The sequence below is a fragment of the Felis catus genome, chromosome D2 (assembly GCF_018350175.1).
Source record: "Felis catus isolate Fca126 chromosome D2, F.catus_Fca126_mat1.0, whole genome shotgun sequence".
Classification (NCBI taxonomy): Eukaryota; Metazoa; Chordata; class Mammalia; order Carnivora; family Felidae; genus Felis; species Felis catus.
This window is the reverse complement of record NC_058378.1, coordinates 81,768,507-81,784,090: the sequence shown is the minus strand read 5'-3', so window position 1 is coordinate 81,784,090 and position 15,584 is coordinate 81,768,507. Positions and strand designations below refer to the sequence as shown.

At 42.7% G+C, this 15,584-nt stretch overlaps 1 protein-coding gene across 3 annotated transcripts in view; it reads left to right on the top strand.

Annotated features, from left to right (window-relative positions):
• Window positions 1–1,643: 1,643 nt before the first annotated feature.
• Window positions 1,644–15,584, top strand: part of ADAM12 (ADAM metallopeptidase domain 12) — a 349,535-nt gene continuing 335,594 nt past the window's right edge. The window contains exon 1 of one of the 3 annotated variants that reach the window (XM_045041022.1): window positions 1,644–1,850. In XM_045041022.1, coding sequence (XP_044896957.1) covers window positions 1,694–1,850 — 157 coding nt within the window. In that variant the 5' untranslated portion in view covers window positions 1,644–1,693. Of the gene's footprint in view, window positions 1,851–2,811; window positions 3,108–15,584 lie in introns of those variants that run through there. The other 2 variants (XM_045041023.1, XM_045041024.1) reach the window with 2 other exon arrangements.

Here is a 15,584-nt window from a genome sequence, read left to right as displayed (position 1 = left end):
TTGCAAAGGTCAGTTCTTCTGGAAAGGAAGGGACAAGAAACCATCTATCTGAAATTTTAATGAGCAGATCCTGGCCTCTGACCCCATACCCTGACCTAACAATCCAATTCTGGATGCCACGTCGGTTTCCATTTCCTGTGAATGAGGAGGCAGAGTTCCCATCCAAAGGCCAACCATCTGCCGGACATAAGATTCTGTCTGCCTAGCTGGCTGTTATGGATGGGCACGGAGTCTTTATGGATAGAGTGTCAGTCCAGACTCCTTGCTTCACAGACATGGGAAATTAAATGGTTAAGAAACCAGGGCTGTGGCTAGGATTTTCCTTCCTGTCTTTCTTCCCCCCCCCCCCACCCCCCGCATTGGCTGTTTTCTTTCATTCAGTCAAAAACAAAGCAAGGACAGTCTTGGGGGTACACTTAGCCCTTTGGAAAGAGTTTTGCAACTTCCAGGTTAAAACACACACACACACACACACACACACACACACACACACACACACACACACAGGATTTCTACAGTCAAGAGTAACAGCTGAATATAAAAGAACAAAAAAGAAATGAATCATGAGAAGAGAAAAAAGCCCCTAGCCCAGTGCAGAGCACAGATGAGGTCCGTTATAAATAAAAAATTTGCCCAGTCAGAAAGATTCGAGAGGCCAGCAGCTAGACTCATCCTAAAACTAGGCTGTCCCACTGACTTCAAAGGAATCAATTTTTAATTCTCTTACACAGCGTTTTCTGAAAGTTCTGGGAACTCAGAACCACTTGAGTACTTGAGAAAACTTCCCAGACCTTCCAAATAACAACGTCCAGTGCAAATACCAGGGGATTTGAAATCTTAACAAACACCAGGAATCCCATGGGTGAGGGAAGCACTGTTATTAGCTTATTTAGTGCTCACTATCACCTGGGAGATTTGTACTTTACTTTCACTTAACAGATGCTGAACCCAAAGCTTAGGAGTCAGAGTTAAAGCCACAGGCTGTATTCGCCAACAGATCTGGTGTGGGCTCTGACCCACCTCTTGCCCTGTGACCATGCGGAAGTCACTTAACCTTTACACACGACAGTTTCCTCCTCCATAGATTCGGGACTTTAAATTGAATGGCCGCATTACGTTCACACAATACTGTGATCACATCAAGTGCATCTGTAAATAACGTCGTAGTTCACAGACAACCCAGTGATGATTAAAATAGGTTAAGTAACCAATCAACACTGTTCAATAGTCCCGAGTTATCCGTTTGTCCTACCAGTCAGAAAAGTCTTTGAAGGCAAAAGGCATTTCTCACTAGTTTGGCTTCCCAGGTCCCTAACACAGCATTGCCAATTGCGTTTTGAGCGAAGGAATGAACAGAGAGGTTCTGCAGAGGGATAAGCAGTAAACGGAGCTGGATTTAAACTGGGGCTTCCACAGGGGCCTTGTTTCCAGGTGGAGCGTTGAGCCATCCCGGGGCAGAGAAGGGGCCCTTGCCGCTCCCTTTCAGTTTTTTTTTTTAAAAAGGCCTGTACTTTGTTGAGAGGGTTGACCTGGTTCTGGAGAACGCTGCGAGACTCCCTTCACCCTCTTTTCCCCGTAGCAAAAGAGGGTAAAGGGAGTTTCCTCCAACATGAGCCACAGGCCTCTTGGAACACCGACACTGTCAGGCATTGGTGGGGACTCACAGGACAGAATTCTCCTAGCGGTGGCAACCATGCTTGCTACACCGGCTCCTTCAGCGAGTGTAGCTCACCGCAGGTGGATCCCCACCCTCTCTGAGAGGGCAACACGCCGGGTCACCAAAAGGGGCATCAAGGCTCTGTGCGTCTCTCTGGTGGAAGGGGTGAGGCCGCCAAGAACCAGGACCCAAGGTAAGGCCGTCCATTGACTTCACCGGTGTTTGGCACGCGGGCCCCAGGCGCTCTCCTGCGGCCCAGAGAGTCTCCTGCCAAAGGCGTGGAAGGGCGCCGGGGAATCTGCATTTCTAAGAGACAAACCCAGAGGCTTCTCACGCCCAGGAAAGTTTGGGAGACGACACAGTGCACCCTTTTCTGGGTCCATGCCGTAGGAAAAGACACGGGAGCCAACCTCTATCAACGTAAAACCTAAAGCGATACACCCGAAGCGTAATAATGTTTGCCCAGACGTGGCGCGCCCGCGAGTCCGAGATGATTTTCCCAGGCACGAGGTGTCCGCGTGAGGGCCTAGGAGACAGGCCCCGGGGACGCCCGTCAGGGCGCGGTACAGACAGCCTTTCAGACCTGCTACCGGCGGTCCGCGGGTTCCCGGCGAGCCGGGAAGCGAGCGGCGGAGTCATCATTTCCAGCCTCAGACTGGAAAGCTGGACCGTGCAGCCGCGTGTGCTCTTGGCAGCCGGGCGCCCGGGGCCCCGCGGCCACATCATCCCGGGGCGGGGACGTGTGCGCTCCGGGCGCCCGCGCCGCCACCGAGCCACGTCTGTGCCGCCGGGGCACGCGGCCCGCGAGGCGCCGGGCCCCGAGCCGCCCCCGAGGGTGGGCGAGCGCGGGCTCTGGGCGGGACCCCGGCGTGGGATGGTGGGGGGGTGGGGGGGGGGCGCTGAGCGGTCTCTAGGACCCGCGGGACGCCGCCGGCGGGCGGGGGTGCGGGGGAGACGATAATTTGTTCCGAGGTAATGAGAACGGTGACTGTTGGCCGCGGGTCCATTTCACAGGCCGGCCTCCTCTCCCTAACGACCTTCCTCGTCCCCGGGCCAACTCGGACAGTTTGCTCACTCACTGCAACGGTCAAGGCTGGCTCGTGCCAGCGCAGCGCGCGCGCGCGCACACACGCACACACCGAGGGTGGGGGGGGCAAAACTTTCAGAAAAAAAAAAAAAAAAAAATGAAAGCCTAGACCGGCTCCTCGGCGGCGCGGGCGCTGCGCGAGGGCTCCGGCGCTGACTCCCGGCGGCAGGAAGTCCCTCGGGTCGCGCCGCCCGGGTCCCCGCTCGGCGCCCGCGTGGGATGGTGCAGCGCTCGCCGCCGGGCCCCGAGAGCTGCTGCACCGAAGGCCGGCGACCATGGCAGCGCGCCCGCCGCCCGCGCCCCCCGCCCGCGCCCTCCTGCTCGCCCTGGCCGGGGCTCTGCTGGCGCCCCCCGCGGCCCGAGGTAAGTCGCCGAGCCCGGGCGGCCCCCTGCCGGGCCCCGGCCCTCCGCTCCCGCCCTCCGCTCCCCTCCGCGGGCTGGGGATCGCCCCCGCCCCCGGAGGGTACCTCGCGCGGCACCGGGGTTCGGGGGTGGGGGGGGGAACGCCTGGCGGCCGGGCGGCGCGCGAGGGCGCTGGTGCAGAGCCCCGGGGCTCCGGCTCCCGGCGCGGAGGGGACCCCACCCCCCCGCGCCGCCCTAGGTGCCAATTCCCGGGAGGTTGGGGGGGGGGGAGGGAGCACTTGGCTCGGGGCCCGGAAGACGCCAGCGCGTAGCCCGGACGGCACAGCCTCGGGGCCGCTCCCTGCTCCGCTCCCTCCCCTTTCGGGTGTCATTTGCCAAGGTGTGGGTCTTGACAGTTACACGTGTCGCTGGGGATGATGTGCATGCGTCGCGTCCTCTTACGGACCCTCTCCCTTTACCGAATCCACTCCCCACCCTCCCCAGGTTCTGGGTCAACCCTCCGTGAAGTTTCCTTTCCAGCCCTGCCCCCCTAAACTTGGGGGGGTTGTTCCTTTCCAGCCCTGCCCCCCTAAACTTGGGGGGTGCGCAGTAACCACACAGGTGAGCCATTCCCTTCTCCGCAGGTGTGCTGCGTGCCACAGCGTTCTTTTTTTTTTTTTTTTTTAATTGCCTCTTCACCTACTTCTGTGCTTTCCTTTCCTTCTTTTTTATTCCGGATCGCTCCCTTAGTTGGCGGCGGCGGCCAAACTTTAGCAGAATGTTTCCTCCTCCCGCCACTCCGTGACTTTCTGGGCTGTAAATAATCCTTCAATCAACCTGTGTAAAGTGACAACTCACTTCGAAGTGAAACCGAGACGTAGGCATTATGGCTGTTTCATAGGCCTGCGTGTCCTCGAGTCGCATCCCCTTAACGCGGGGCACCTGTGAGTCCTTTGTTTTTGCCTAATGAGGGCTCACCCAGCAGGTGCCTTGTTACAAATTCGGAAGCTTCCCCTGGACGCCGCCACCGCGGTCTTTCTGCCGCTAGAGGCGCTGTCGGCCTACCAATGAAAGACTTGCCTTGGCCTCCAACTCTCCGTGTCTATGGTTCTCTACTGTAACAGGCATTTATTTTTCAACAACTGGCCTCAATCATGAGCCGTTACCACTTTATGGTACGTTTTATTTTGCAGTTGCCACTGCTATCCTCCACCCCCACCACGTCTACTATAATGTGGCTAAAACCCAGCTCTCGTTAAAATCCACACAGTAATGAAGACCAATCTGGGAAGTAATGATTAAATCGAAGGATTGCACAAAGCAGTGTGGAAGCCAAGGCAGAATTCTGCCGACTGTTGAAGGAGCTCTGTGACCTGCAGATCAAAATCATGGTAGTCAAAAGCGTTTTTGAAAGACTTTTGTACAAATTGGTCCCTTTGAATGTTTATTGGGAAAGAACTTTTTAAAACTCCTACAGAGTCTCAAAGTGTGCCCGAGGTGGTCTTTAACTTGCATATGCTCTATACGCATAGACAGAAATCCACTGAGCGTGGATAATATTACATTTTTTTAGAAGACAATGTTTACTAAATCAAATAACAATGGGAAATTATTTCGCGAAATGGGGGACTTTTATTATTTTGTGACGGCCGGCTTGTTAGAGAGAAATATGGGATTTTTCCTTGGGATAGAGATGCCTCAGATAGAAAACCAGTTAGACCTAAACATTTTGAATGGGTTATATGTTGTGATATCCCAGGGTTCACTGCTTGTTTATCTTTGGATTCTCAGTATCAATTCTTAAATCAATCCGTGCCCCAAATCATAGCACTGAGGTTGCTTAAAAATCCAAGCATGTAATAAAACATTCATTTGCGTTGGCAAGAGAAAAGGAGAAATTACTGCTTGTTGAAGGCAGAGTATATCCTGGGGGTTGTCTCCCTGTGTGTGGACCCCATGCCCCAGAAGAGTTGCCTGTTGGGTGCTGTTTAGTGGCATCTTAGCCCCCAACACGTCCAACACAGAACCCTAGACCCCAGACCCCCTACTCCTGAATCCACTCGTCCCCCACTCTTCCAGACTCAGTGATAACACCTTCTGCCTTTTCCAGATGTCTCACACTAACACATAGAAAGCCATCCCTCTCTCCCTAAAATCCACCGACCTCCAACATGTATTTCCATCTACCCTCTGCCCTCGCTTTCTAGGTGTGCTTTCCGCAACCCAGCCCTCCTTTTCTTCTTCTCTGTCTTCTGCAGGAGCCTCTTATCCCTGCTAGAGTAGCCTCCTGACGGGTCTGCTGGCTCTCCTTCCTGCCCCTGCACAGTGTATTCTTCCCAGTGCTACAGCCAAAGTCATCATTTTCAATCATGAGTTGGATCATGCTGGTTTCCTGTTTAAAACTCTCCAGTGGCTTTCTACAGCTCTTAGCAAAGAAAATTCAAACCTCTGGATAACCTAATCCCTGTTTTCCTCTATGATATCCTTTCTTACCATACCCCCATTCCCCCCTTACTCCTTCTACTCCAGCTACACTGGCATCCCTTCTTTCCAACTTTCCAGTATAGTGTTGCCATAATTTTTAAAAAAAAAACAAAATTCAGTGTTTGCACTCTGAAGGTTTTGCAAATACTGTTCACAGTTGAGCCACGTGGTGTCCTATGACTGCATTTCATACCTCTTGCAACTTTTTGTTTTTCCTAGAGTTAATAATTGCTTTTTTGAAAAAAAAACAAAAACAAAACCTGTTCTTTTGCTTTATTTCTGGTGTACCAATCTCTACCTCCCAAACTTTCTGGAAGAACTATTAAATTTCTTGCAACAAGATGGTACAGGTACCCTATCCATTCTTTGTTTTTATTTGATGTTCTCTCTCCTGGAGCCCTTTATTCTTTTGTTCCAATATGAACTGGTTACTTTTAAGCATACAGTGCGGCTGTGTCTCAAGACTACCCGTAATACTAAGATACTTTCATTTCTTTCTGCACCCTTCCTCTGTTGGATCACCTGTTTTATGAGCACCGTAAGTTCGTCTTTCTTAATCTATTCCTTATTTTTGTGGAGCACACCTTCCAGTAACTTTCTGAGGAAGGGTGTGTGGGAGGCAAAACCATTTGATAACTTGTTAGGAATATTTTCGGCATGAAATAACGGAAAACCTGACTACAGAATTTTTTTTCTTTAGTTTTTTTTTTTCCTTCATATGATACACACTTTTGAAGTAAGCAGTGTAGTAGCTGGCACAGTGGGTCTGCGAGACTACCGGTGACCCAAGCGTTTACTTTTGTTTGTCACTGGCATCCTTACATGTTGATTTTTGCCTTTCCTGCTTCATGGTCTCATGATAGCTGCTCTACCTCTTATATTATATCTGAATTCTAGGCAGTGATAGGGCAGAAGAGGGAAAAAGCAGAGCCAGCCAAGTCTCTTTTATCAGGAAAATAAGGATACTTTCAGACGCCTTCGTAGCAGATTTTCTCTCTGTCGATGTAGGACACAGGGCCTTGGCTACCTGCCTGGGAAAATAGGTAAGTACGTATTTTTATCTGTACACATTGGTATCGCAAACATGTGAATAAGAAAGAAGGTTGAAATGTGTGCCTGCCATACCTTGTGTACAAATATGTACGTCTGTTCCACCCTTGACTGCTAGTTGGTTTAGGTATAAAATTCCAAGATGAAAATCCTCTTTCCTCGGTATTTTACAAGACAGATCTTAATTGTCTGTGTGCCCATTGCTGCTTGAGAATTTGATGGCACTCTGTTGATCCTTTAAATGTAGACTTTTTTTTTTCCTGGAACCTATTACCATCGTTTTTATCCCTAGTATTATTACATTTCATGGTGACTTGCTTTAACTAAGTTCTTATCAGCAATTGTGCTGGGGACTCTGTATACCCTTTCAGTTTGAACACTCAAGCTATAAAATTCTAGTCGACTTCCTTGTGTTCTTCAATTATTTTCTTCATCACTGGTTTTTGTCATGCTTTTAATGAAACTGCTATCAGCTGGCTCTCCCAACCTCCCAAAAACATTCTGTAATTTTGTTATTTATTTTTCATCTCTGCATTTGTGTTCTGCTTTCTGGGAGAGTTTCTTTACCTCGCTATTCAAGTTATTTCGTGCTCTGTCCCTTTTTATTTTGTAAAATATGTAAGATTTCAGCAAACTCTTGGAGTGTATTAATTTTTATTTTTTGAGCATTCTTTTGCTCACTTCATTCTCCTCATTAGCTCTGAGATCCTTCCCCACCCCCATTTGTTATAGTCTCTGACTTTCTTCAAATGTCTGAGTTTTGGTTGTTTCCATTTCATAATGAGACGCTAAGAGGCTGATTGACAGTTCTGCATGCTTCCAAAGCACAACTTTATTGCAGGGACCTTCATACATCCCTGACTATGCTTCTTTCTTAGGCTGGTCCGTTTCTCCGAAGGAGAACCATGCACCCTCCTGTTGAGGAGATTGAAGCCTGATTAGAGGGTCTGTGAACTGAGCAAGGGGGATAGGGTTAAGGTGTTTAAGTGTGATTTGCTTTTTTTTTTTTTTAACTCTTTTGTTTTCAGTTTGACACCTTGCTTCCCCTCCCTCCCTCAGCTATGCCTGGGGTCATTGAGCACAGAACTTCCCTGCTTCGGTGTCTCCAGAAGATACATCTCCTCACCTATCAGAGAGGAAGGGGCCATCCCTTCCCCATGGCGGCTTCTCAAGGGATCTGGGGCTCTTTCCTTGGACAGTATTTCAGCCCAGCCTGTATTGGCTGTCAGAGGTGCCCATGACTCCTGTTCCCAAGCACTTACAGGTTTTTCTCATCCATCTCACCTTCTCAGCGGCTTCCCTCCTCTCTAAGCAGCTGGCTTCCCATCTTCTCTGCCAAGTAGGGAACCACTCATCTATCCTCTTCCATCTTCCAAAGCTTTGTTGTTCTCTCTTACCTGTTGTCTCCAATGCATTGTTTTTTTTAAATTACTGGTATTATTATTCCTTATTGTGGGGTTTTGGAGAGAGTGCAGATAAACACCTGTGGGTCTGCCATGTACATCCATGGCTTCTGTTACCGCACCCTACATATAGACACGCTTTCTTTCTCTTAACTGTCATTTGGCTCTTTCTGTTCCTTCCTTGTGGAAACAAAAATTACATCCATTTTTAAATGTTTTAAAACTTTCTTTTTAAAGTCTACAAATGCTTGAAGTCAGTATATACCTAATTAGGTAGATGTTACAGCTGTGGAAACTGAAGATTTTTTTTTTTTCCAAGCAATGCAACTGCATCATGTAAAGATGCTAAACAGATTCCTTCCGGGTGTGGATGATGCTGTAATGAACTCATTACAACTGCAAAACAAATTTTTTGTTTTGCATTCCAGAAGCCTTTTTAAGCTGAACTGTTCCTGCAGCGTCTATGATTTACAAAGACAGGTATGAGAAACATTTTCAGATGTTTCTTCCGTACCACATGGCTAGCCCTGTAGCCCTTTAGCCGTGTCCCCACTGGGAGCTGTTTTAGACAACTCTGTAGTATGTACAATTCTTCAATTATCAGCTCCCTGGGATTGAGAAAGTGAAGTTGATATAATCTGGACCGAACGTTTCAAGAAATCGTTACTGTGCATTTTTAGCAGCTATGTCTTTCTGTGTTTGTTTAGTATTTTATTAAACCAGAAGTTTTTATACCAGCACGTAGTTGCCTAAAAAGACATTTATTGAGGGCTTTGGTGCCGGGAGCAGTTCTAAGATCTTTGCACGTCCCATCTCATACCCTTCTCGTGTGAGAATCTCTCAGTCGTTCCTGCTGCTACCGTCACTCGGCAGAGAAGGAGACCGTGGCTTCCGATGGTGAGTCTGCGAAGTTGCGGGTGCAAGGGCAGTCTCTAGGCTGTGTCGTGATGGAGACGAGGTCTTCCCCTAGCCCTGGCGAACGTTTGGTAGTCTACGTACTCTGCCTTTGGAATAATAATAACATCTATAGCAATGAGATTGCAATTTAGCTTAGTTTTAAGCAGAATGGTAATGCAGTTCAAATCAACTTTATTTGAACGGGATCGAACGTCATGCTCTCCAACAGGCTGCCATTTCAATCTCCATACTTCCTCCAGCTCGTTTTTCACTCTGCATCCTTGTGCTTTATCTAACGTCCAGTATGCCTGGCCTCCAGCTGACAGATGATGGAATGGAGAACCTGAATAATTCAGCGTCATATTGATATCTTTCATCTTTTAAGCTTTTATGTCCTCCCAAGGCTACGTGAAGAGCTCAGGCTCTAGACAACTACTTAAAAAATTGGGCAGTCTCATTGGACCAACCCTGGACCTTCCATCCATTCACCTGCTCCTGGAAGCTTTGGCTTCCCCCATCCGTTCGGAGGATCCATTCTTAGAACTACTGAGGTTGCTCAGCAGGGTACGGTGAGCACTGGCTTGTTGTTTGACCAATAGATTCCTTGTTTGCTGTTTTGCTATGTTTGTAATTAAAGCCAGAATAGGATTTAAGCATTTCTCATGAACTCTGTGTTCACATGAATCTGAATAGTCCCTGAGAACCTGGTTCTGCCTTTTTGTTTTTGATTCTAAATCCTGGATTTTTTGGTAGTGTTTGCGAGAGCCTAGCCTGCATTAGAATTTGGAGTCTGTGTTATATCTTAAAGTGCAACTGCACTCAGGTTGATGGGATAGATGCATTCCAGAAGTGTGACCTACTAAGTAAAATTTCTAAACTGAAATCATTTTTTCAGCCAATTTCAGTATAAGTTGTGATCATGAAAAAGATGATTGAAAAAGACTTTTTGTCCCCATCATCCATTCGCTTATAAAATGTAAAATATTTCAAAAGTTGAGAAAAGGTTCCAGAGTAAGTTATACACCCATATTCTTATCAACCAGGTTTTTTCTTATTTTATTTTATTTTATTAATTTTTTATATTAAATATAATTTATTGTCACATTGGTTTCCATACAACACCCAGTGCTCATCCCAACAGGTTTTACTATATGTGCTTCAGAATTTTGAAAATTTAAAGATGTAAAATGTTCAAGATCTATTTATATCAGTCCCCTGTTCTCCCTACCCATCCACTTCTTCCTTCTTCTGCAGAAACAACTGTTACTCTGAAAACTTTATATATATATATATATATATACACACACACACACACACACATATACACACACACTTTTTATATTGAAACATCACATAAACAGTACCCAACTATATACAACAGGCTTCTGCAACTTACTTTTTTTAAATCAATATTTTAAAGATTTATTCATGTTGGTACATATGCTTGCTTCATTCCTTTTAATTGAATGAGCCATAAATTGTGCATTCCTGTTGATAAATATCTGTTTTTCCCAGTTCTTGATATTGCAATGGTGCAAAGATACTTGTACCTATCTCCTTATATAGGTATGAGCTCTAGGGACTCTATTACAAATGAATTGAGTAGTAGAGTATGCCCATTTTCCACTTTCCTATGTTTTGCTCTGTCACTTTCTAAATTGGTTGTACCAGTTTAGATGCTTACTTGTTAGAAAGTTCTGGTTACCTATGGTTTTGCAAATACTTGGCAATTTCAGACTTTTAAATGTTGCTAAGCTGGAGGTGAAATATCTCATTATTTTAATTGTCAATTTCCTGGTTACTAGAGACTCTGAGAGTCTTTTTATATTGTTTTCTGTGTTTCTTCTTTGAATTATTTATTCTTATCATTTGCCCATTTTTCTAGGTTGAGTTCAGTAAATCTTTTTCTCTTTACTAAGCTCCTATAGAGATTTAAAAATAAGTTCTTCTAAATTTTAACTTTTTGCTGTTCACTTTTAGTATAACTTGACTTTATTTTTTATTTATTGTATGAAGCCAACATCTGTTTTTTTCCCATATAGATAACCGATCATCCTAGTTAACATTTACTGAATCCTTTCTCTCTTTTGGTGAAATACCAAGTATAGACAGATATGCTTCTGGGTTCCTTGTTCTGTTGCACATTTATTTATCCTATTTCCAGCATCCTCCTGGATTCAATTTTCTGTACTTTGTAATCAGTCCTAAGTGTTTAGGTTGGTTGGCATAGAGTGTGTAGAGGACAGACACAGAGGTCAGCTTACCAGTGTTTACATATCAGTTCTGTCACCCAGTTACTGACCTGTGACCTTGGAAAGGTGGTTAATATCCTGTATTGTCGGGAGTTTCCCAGTCTTCACGTTGAGAATCCTGTGTTGCAGGAAGCCCTTAGTGCTGGGCAAACCATGAAGATTGGTCACCCTAAACCCCACACAAGTTGTGCAGTTTTTTTCCCCCCAGTCTTTCCCTCTATGAAATGGTGACAATAATAGCATGTGCTACTTTTAAAGGGGTGTGAAGAGGAGTAAATGAGATAATACATGGAAAGTGCTTTGGACAGCTCTTGCTAAGTGCTCAGAAAACATTAATTTCCCCTCCTCCTCTCCCTACTCTACTTTAAAATTATTTTGATTATTCTTGAAACATTAATATTTCATATGAACTTTAGAATCTTCTTGATAAGTTCTGCAAAATACCCTATGGGGACTTACAGCTTAATTTGAGGGAGAATTGACTACCTCATGACATCAAAGCTTCACTTCATGAATGTGGTCATTTCTTTATTCATGTGTTTTTTAATGTTATTCAGTAAGTTTTAATTAATTTCTCTTTAAAGCTCTTGCATATCTTTGTGAGATATATTTTGAGGTACATAATAGATTTGTTATTCTGAATGGTATCACTATTTTTATTTTTAGGTTTTAGCTTTTTGATATGAAAAATGTTAAACACATACAAAAGTAGACAGACGGGTATAGTGAGCACACGTATGTCTAATTCTATTATTTAGCTTCTACAAATACCAGCTTATGACTATTCTTGTTTTGTTTGTGGAATTACTTCTTTTTAAAAAGTTCACGGGTTGCTGTGTGGCTTAAATTGGTTGATCATCTGACTTTTGATTTTGGCTCAGGTCATGATCTCAAGGTGGTAAAATTGAGCCATACTGGTTGTGGAGCCTGCTTAAGATTCTCTCTCTCCCTCTCTCTCTGCCCCTCCCCCCTTCACCAGAAAAGTTCTCATTGATGTTTTCTTTTCAGTATAAATTAATGTTACTGATTTTTGTGTTTTGGTTTTGAATTCAGAGACTTTGCTTGATTTTTATTCCAATAGTTTGTAAGTTGATTTCATAAAAATTCTAAAAGAACTACTATCTGAAAATGATGGTAAATTTTGTTTTTTCTTTACAGTTCTTATGCATTCTACCTCTTTTATTTTTCTTCTTTCATTGACTAGCATTGCCCATTACAATGATAAACAAACATGGTGATTGCAAATGTCCTTGGGTTTTTTTTTCTCAACTTCAGTGAAAGTAACTGTAGCTGCTTTTTACCATTAATATATTTATTGTGAATTTTTGTTAGATACGTTTTATCAGGTTAAGTACATTTCCCTATACTGCTAGTTTGCTACAATGTTTTCCTTTTAACATATATAAATCGTTGCTTAATTTATTCAAACTTTTCCTCAGCATTTGTTGATCACTTGTTTATGTGTTGTTGATTTTTCCTCCCTCCTCTCCTCTATTGTTAGTGTAATGCATTGTATTAATAGATTTTATGTTGTTAAACCATCCTTGAATGGTTAGGATAAGTCCTCTATGATTTGGATGCATTTTTAAAATACAGTGTTGGATTCTATTTACTAATATTTTATTTAAGTCTTTAGCTCCTTATAGAGCAATGTTCATAACCAACTTTAGTCTCTAATTTTCCTTTCTGTAAACATGTTTAATTTTCATTTCAAAGCTTTGCCATTAGCCTCAGAAAGGGAATTAGCATGCCTTCCTTGCTTCTTTTTCAATTCCTAGGAGAGATTAGGTATACAAGGTTAGTTTTTCCTTGAAAGTTGTTGCCACTTCATATCAGGGTGTGGTGCTTTTTTTACGAGAAATTTGACAGTTTAATCTCCTCAATGGATAAAGTGCTATTCGTATTTTCTCCGTCTTAAATAACTTTGTTGTGTTTTTCTTTTATAGATTTATTTTTGTTTTCCATTTCATTAAATCCTCATCCCTTTCTTCTACTTTCTTGGAACTTACACTGTTCTGTGAAAGATTAGCTCTTCCACTTTCAGTCATCTGTCTCTTCTGTTGTATTCACAAAGGGTAAAATTTTCCTTCTGATTGCTGCATTTGCCGTTGCACACATTTTGCTTTTAGTTTTGTGATATCATCCTACCCAAAATGGTCTATAACTTGCATTATGGGTTTTTTTTTTGCATTTTTTTTATTACTAAGTTATTTAGACATATGTTTTGATTGGTGTGTTTGTCTTTTACTTTCCAAATGCTTGAGGAATGGTAGTTTCTTTGTTATTTATCTGATTTTATCACACTAGTGTCAGAAAAAGTCATCTGTGTCCTATCGATTCAAATCCATTTGAAGTTTTCTTTATGAGCTCATGCATGGTTGATTTCTGGAAAAATTACATGTGTGTTTGAAAATAATGTATTGGGTATAGGGTTCTAGAAATGTCAATTAAATTAAGCTTATTAACTGATGTCAAGTCATACTATGACAAATAGGTTTTTTTTTTTTTTTTGCTCAGTATTTCTGTTTTCAAGAAAGGTTTAGAAACTCCAATAGAATCATGAGTTTTCTTTTTTTTCTTCTTGTAATTCTGTCAATGTTTGCATTATTACTTTTGGAGGTTAGTTTTTTTTTTTTTTTTTTGGTCCATTCCACTGTGTACACCCTCAGATTGGTCTAAGAGAAAATTACTATATCAGTTTTCTTTTGGTTAAAATTTTTCTGGTATATTTTTTCCTATCCCTTTACTTTAAAATTTTCCATGTTATATTTCACAAGTATCCATCATAAACAAAATATGCCTGGATTTTTAAAACTTTGTAATTGCTGCCTATTAACCAAGTAATTTTATCCATTTACATTTATTGTAGCTTTGATAATTTTGAACTCTTCCTCCATTTTTTTTCTATTTACTATCGCTATTTTTAGATACTTTTCTTTTCCTGTATCATATTATATTACTGAAGGGTTATTTACACCTACTTCTGTCCGGTTCCATTAATTTAGAGGTTACATATTCCACTTCCACAATTTTAGTAGTACTGTTAAATTTTTAACATTTGCACCTCAGGTACCAAAGTGTAAAGGTGGTCAATAACTCTAGCCTCTTCTCACATAGTACTACAGGCTGAGAATGCTTAACGCCTTTCATCTCTTCTCCCACTGATGGTTTTTACCTAGCATTTTATTCTACTATATTGAAACACACTATCAAAAAATGTCATAGGGTGGTGGTAGGCTTTCTTTTTGTTTTTTAATAGTCCTGACTTATTTTGATTAGTCCAGTGTTAAGAGTTCCTCTGCCTCCCAGATTTAGTTTGCTTCTTATGAAAGTAGTGTTTCATTGAAGATCCATGAGTAGCAAATTCTCTGTGTTTGCCTGAAAAATGTTTTTTTTTTCCTCTTTTTCATGAATGTTAGCTACATATAGAATTCTAGGTTATGGTTATTGTCCTTTAACAGATATTACCTATTGTATCCTGGTCTCTATTACTGTTGAGAAGTCTTTAATGATTGTTTTCCTTTGCACTAAGGTTTTCTCTGGTTGCTCTTAAGATTGTTCTTTGGTTTTTTTGTTTGTTTGGTTGGTTGTCTGTATTGTGGTTCTGTAGTTTTTATGATCAGGATTTTTGATACAGATTTATTTTTAATTTGTGTATATCTGCCCTTGATGTGTGTCTTGAATCCAGTCAATTATTAAAAATTCTTCACCATTGTCTCTTCAATTACTGCCTTGTCTCTATTTTCTCCATTACCTTCTTTGGACTTCTAGTATATGTAATGGAACCTTATTATTCAGTCATACTGCTTTTAATTTCTCTTTGTTTCTATCGCTCTGCTTTATACTCCGGGTGATGTCTCCAGGGCTAAAGTTCATTTCCCGGTTCTCTTTCAAGCAATGTCTATATTACTGTTGAAACTGTCTATGGATTGACTTTTATTTTCCAATGCCTTTAATTTTTCATTTATAGATTTATTTTGGTTTTTTTTTAATTGCCAGATAATTTCTCAATGATGTCCTTTCATTATCTCTATTATGCTATTATGGTTTCTGTGTATTCTGTGTCTTTAAAAGTTTTGGAGAGGTGGAGATTTTAGGTGTGTGTGTGTGTGTGTGTGTGTTTATAAAATGTACAAAGCATATACACGTATTTATTTATCCATCTTCCCTTTTAGATTATTCTATTATTTCTGTGTCTTAGGGTGCTGAATCTGTATTGTCATGAGTTATCTCTTCCAGTGCCTTTCAATTTCAGATTTTGAGCTCCTTTTCAGACTTTCACATCCACTACTGTTGCTTCCATGAGAGTCCTATGCACCTGGGATTATGAAGGGTGTAGTGGACTGGTTTATTTACTTATGATGGCTATTTCAAGATTTCACTCATCTGAGCTCAGTTTTTATGTTAATTTC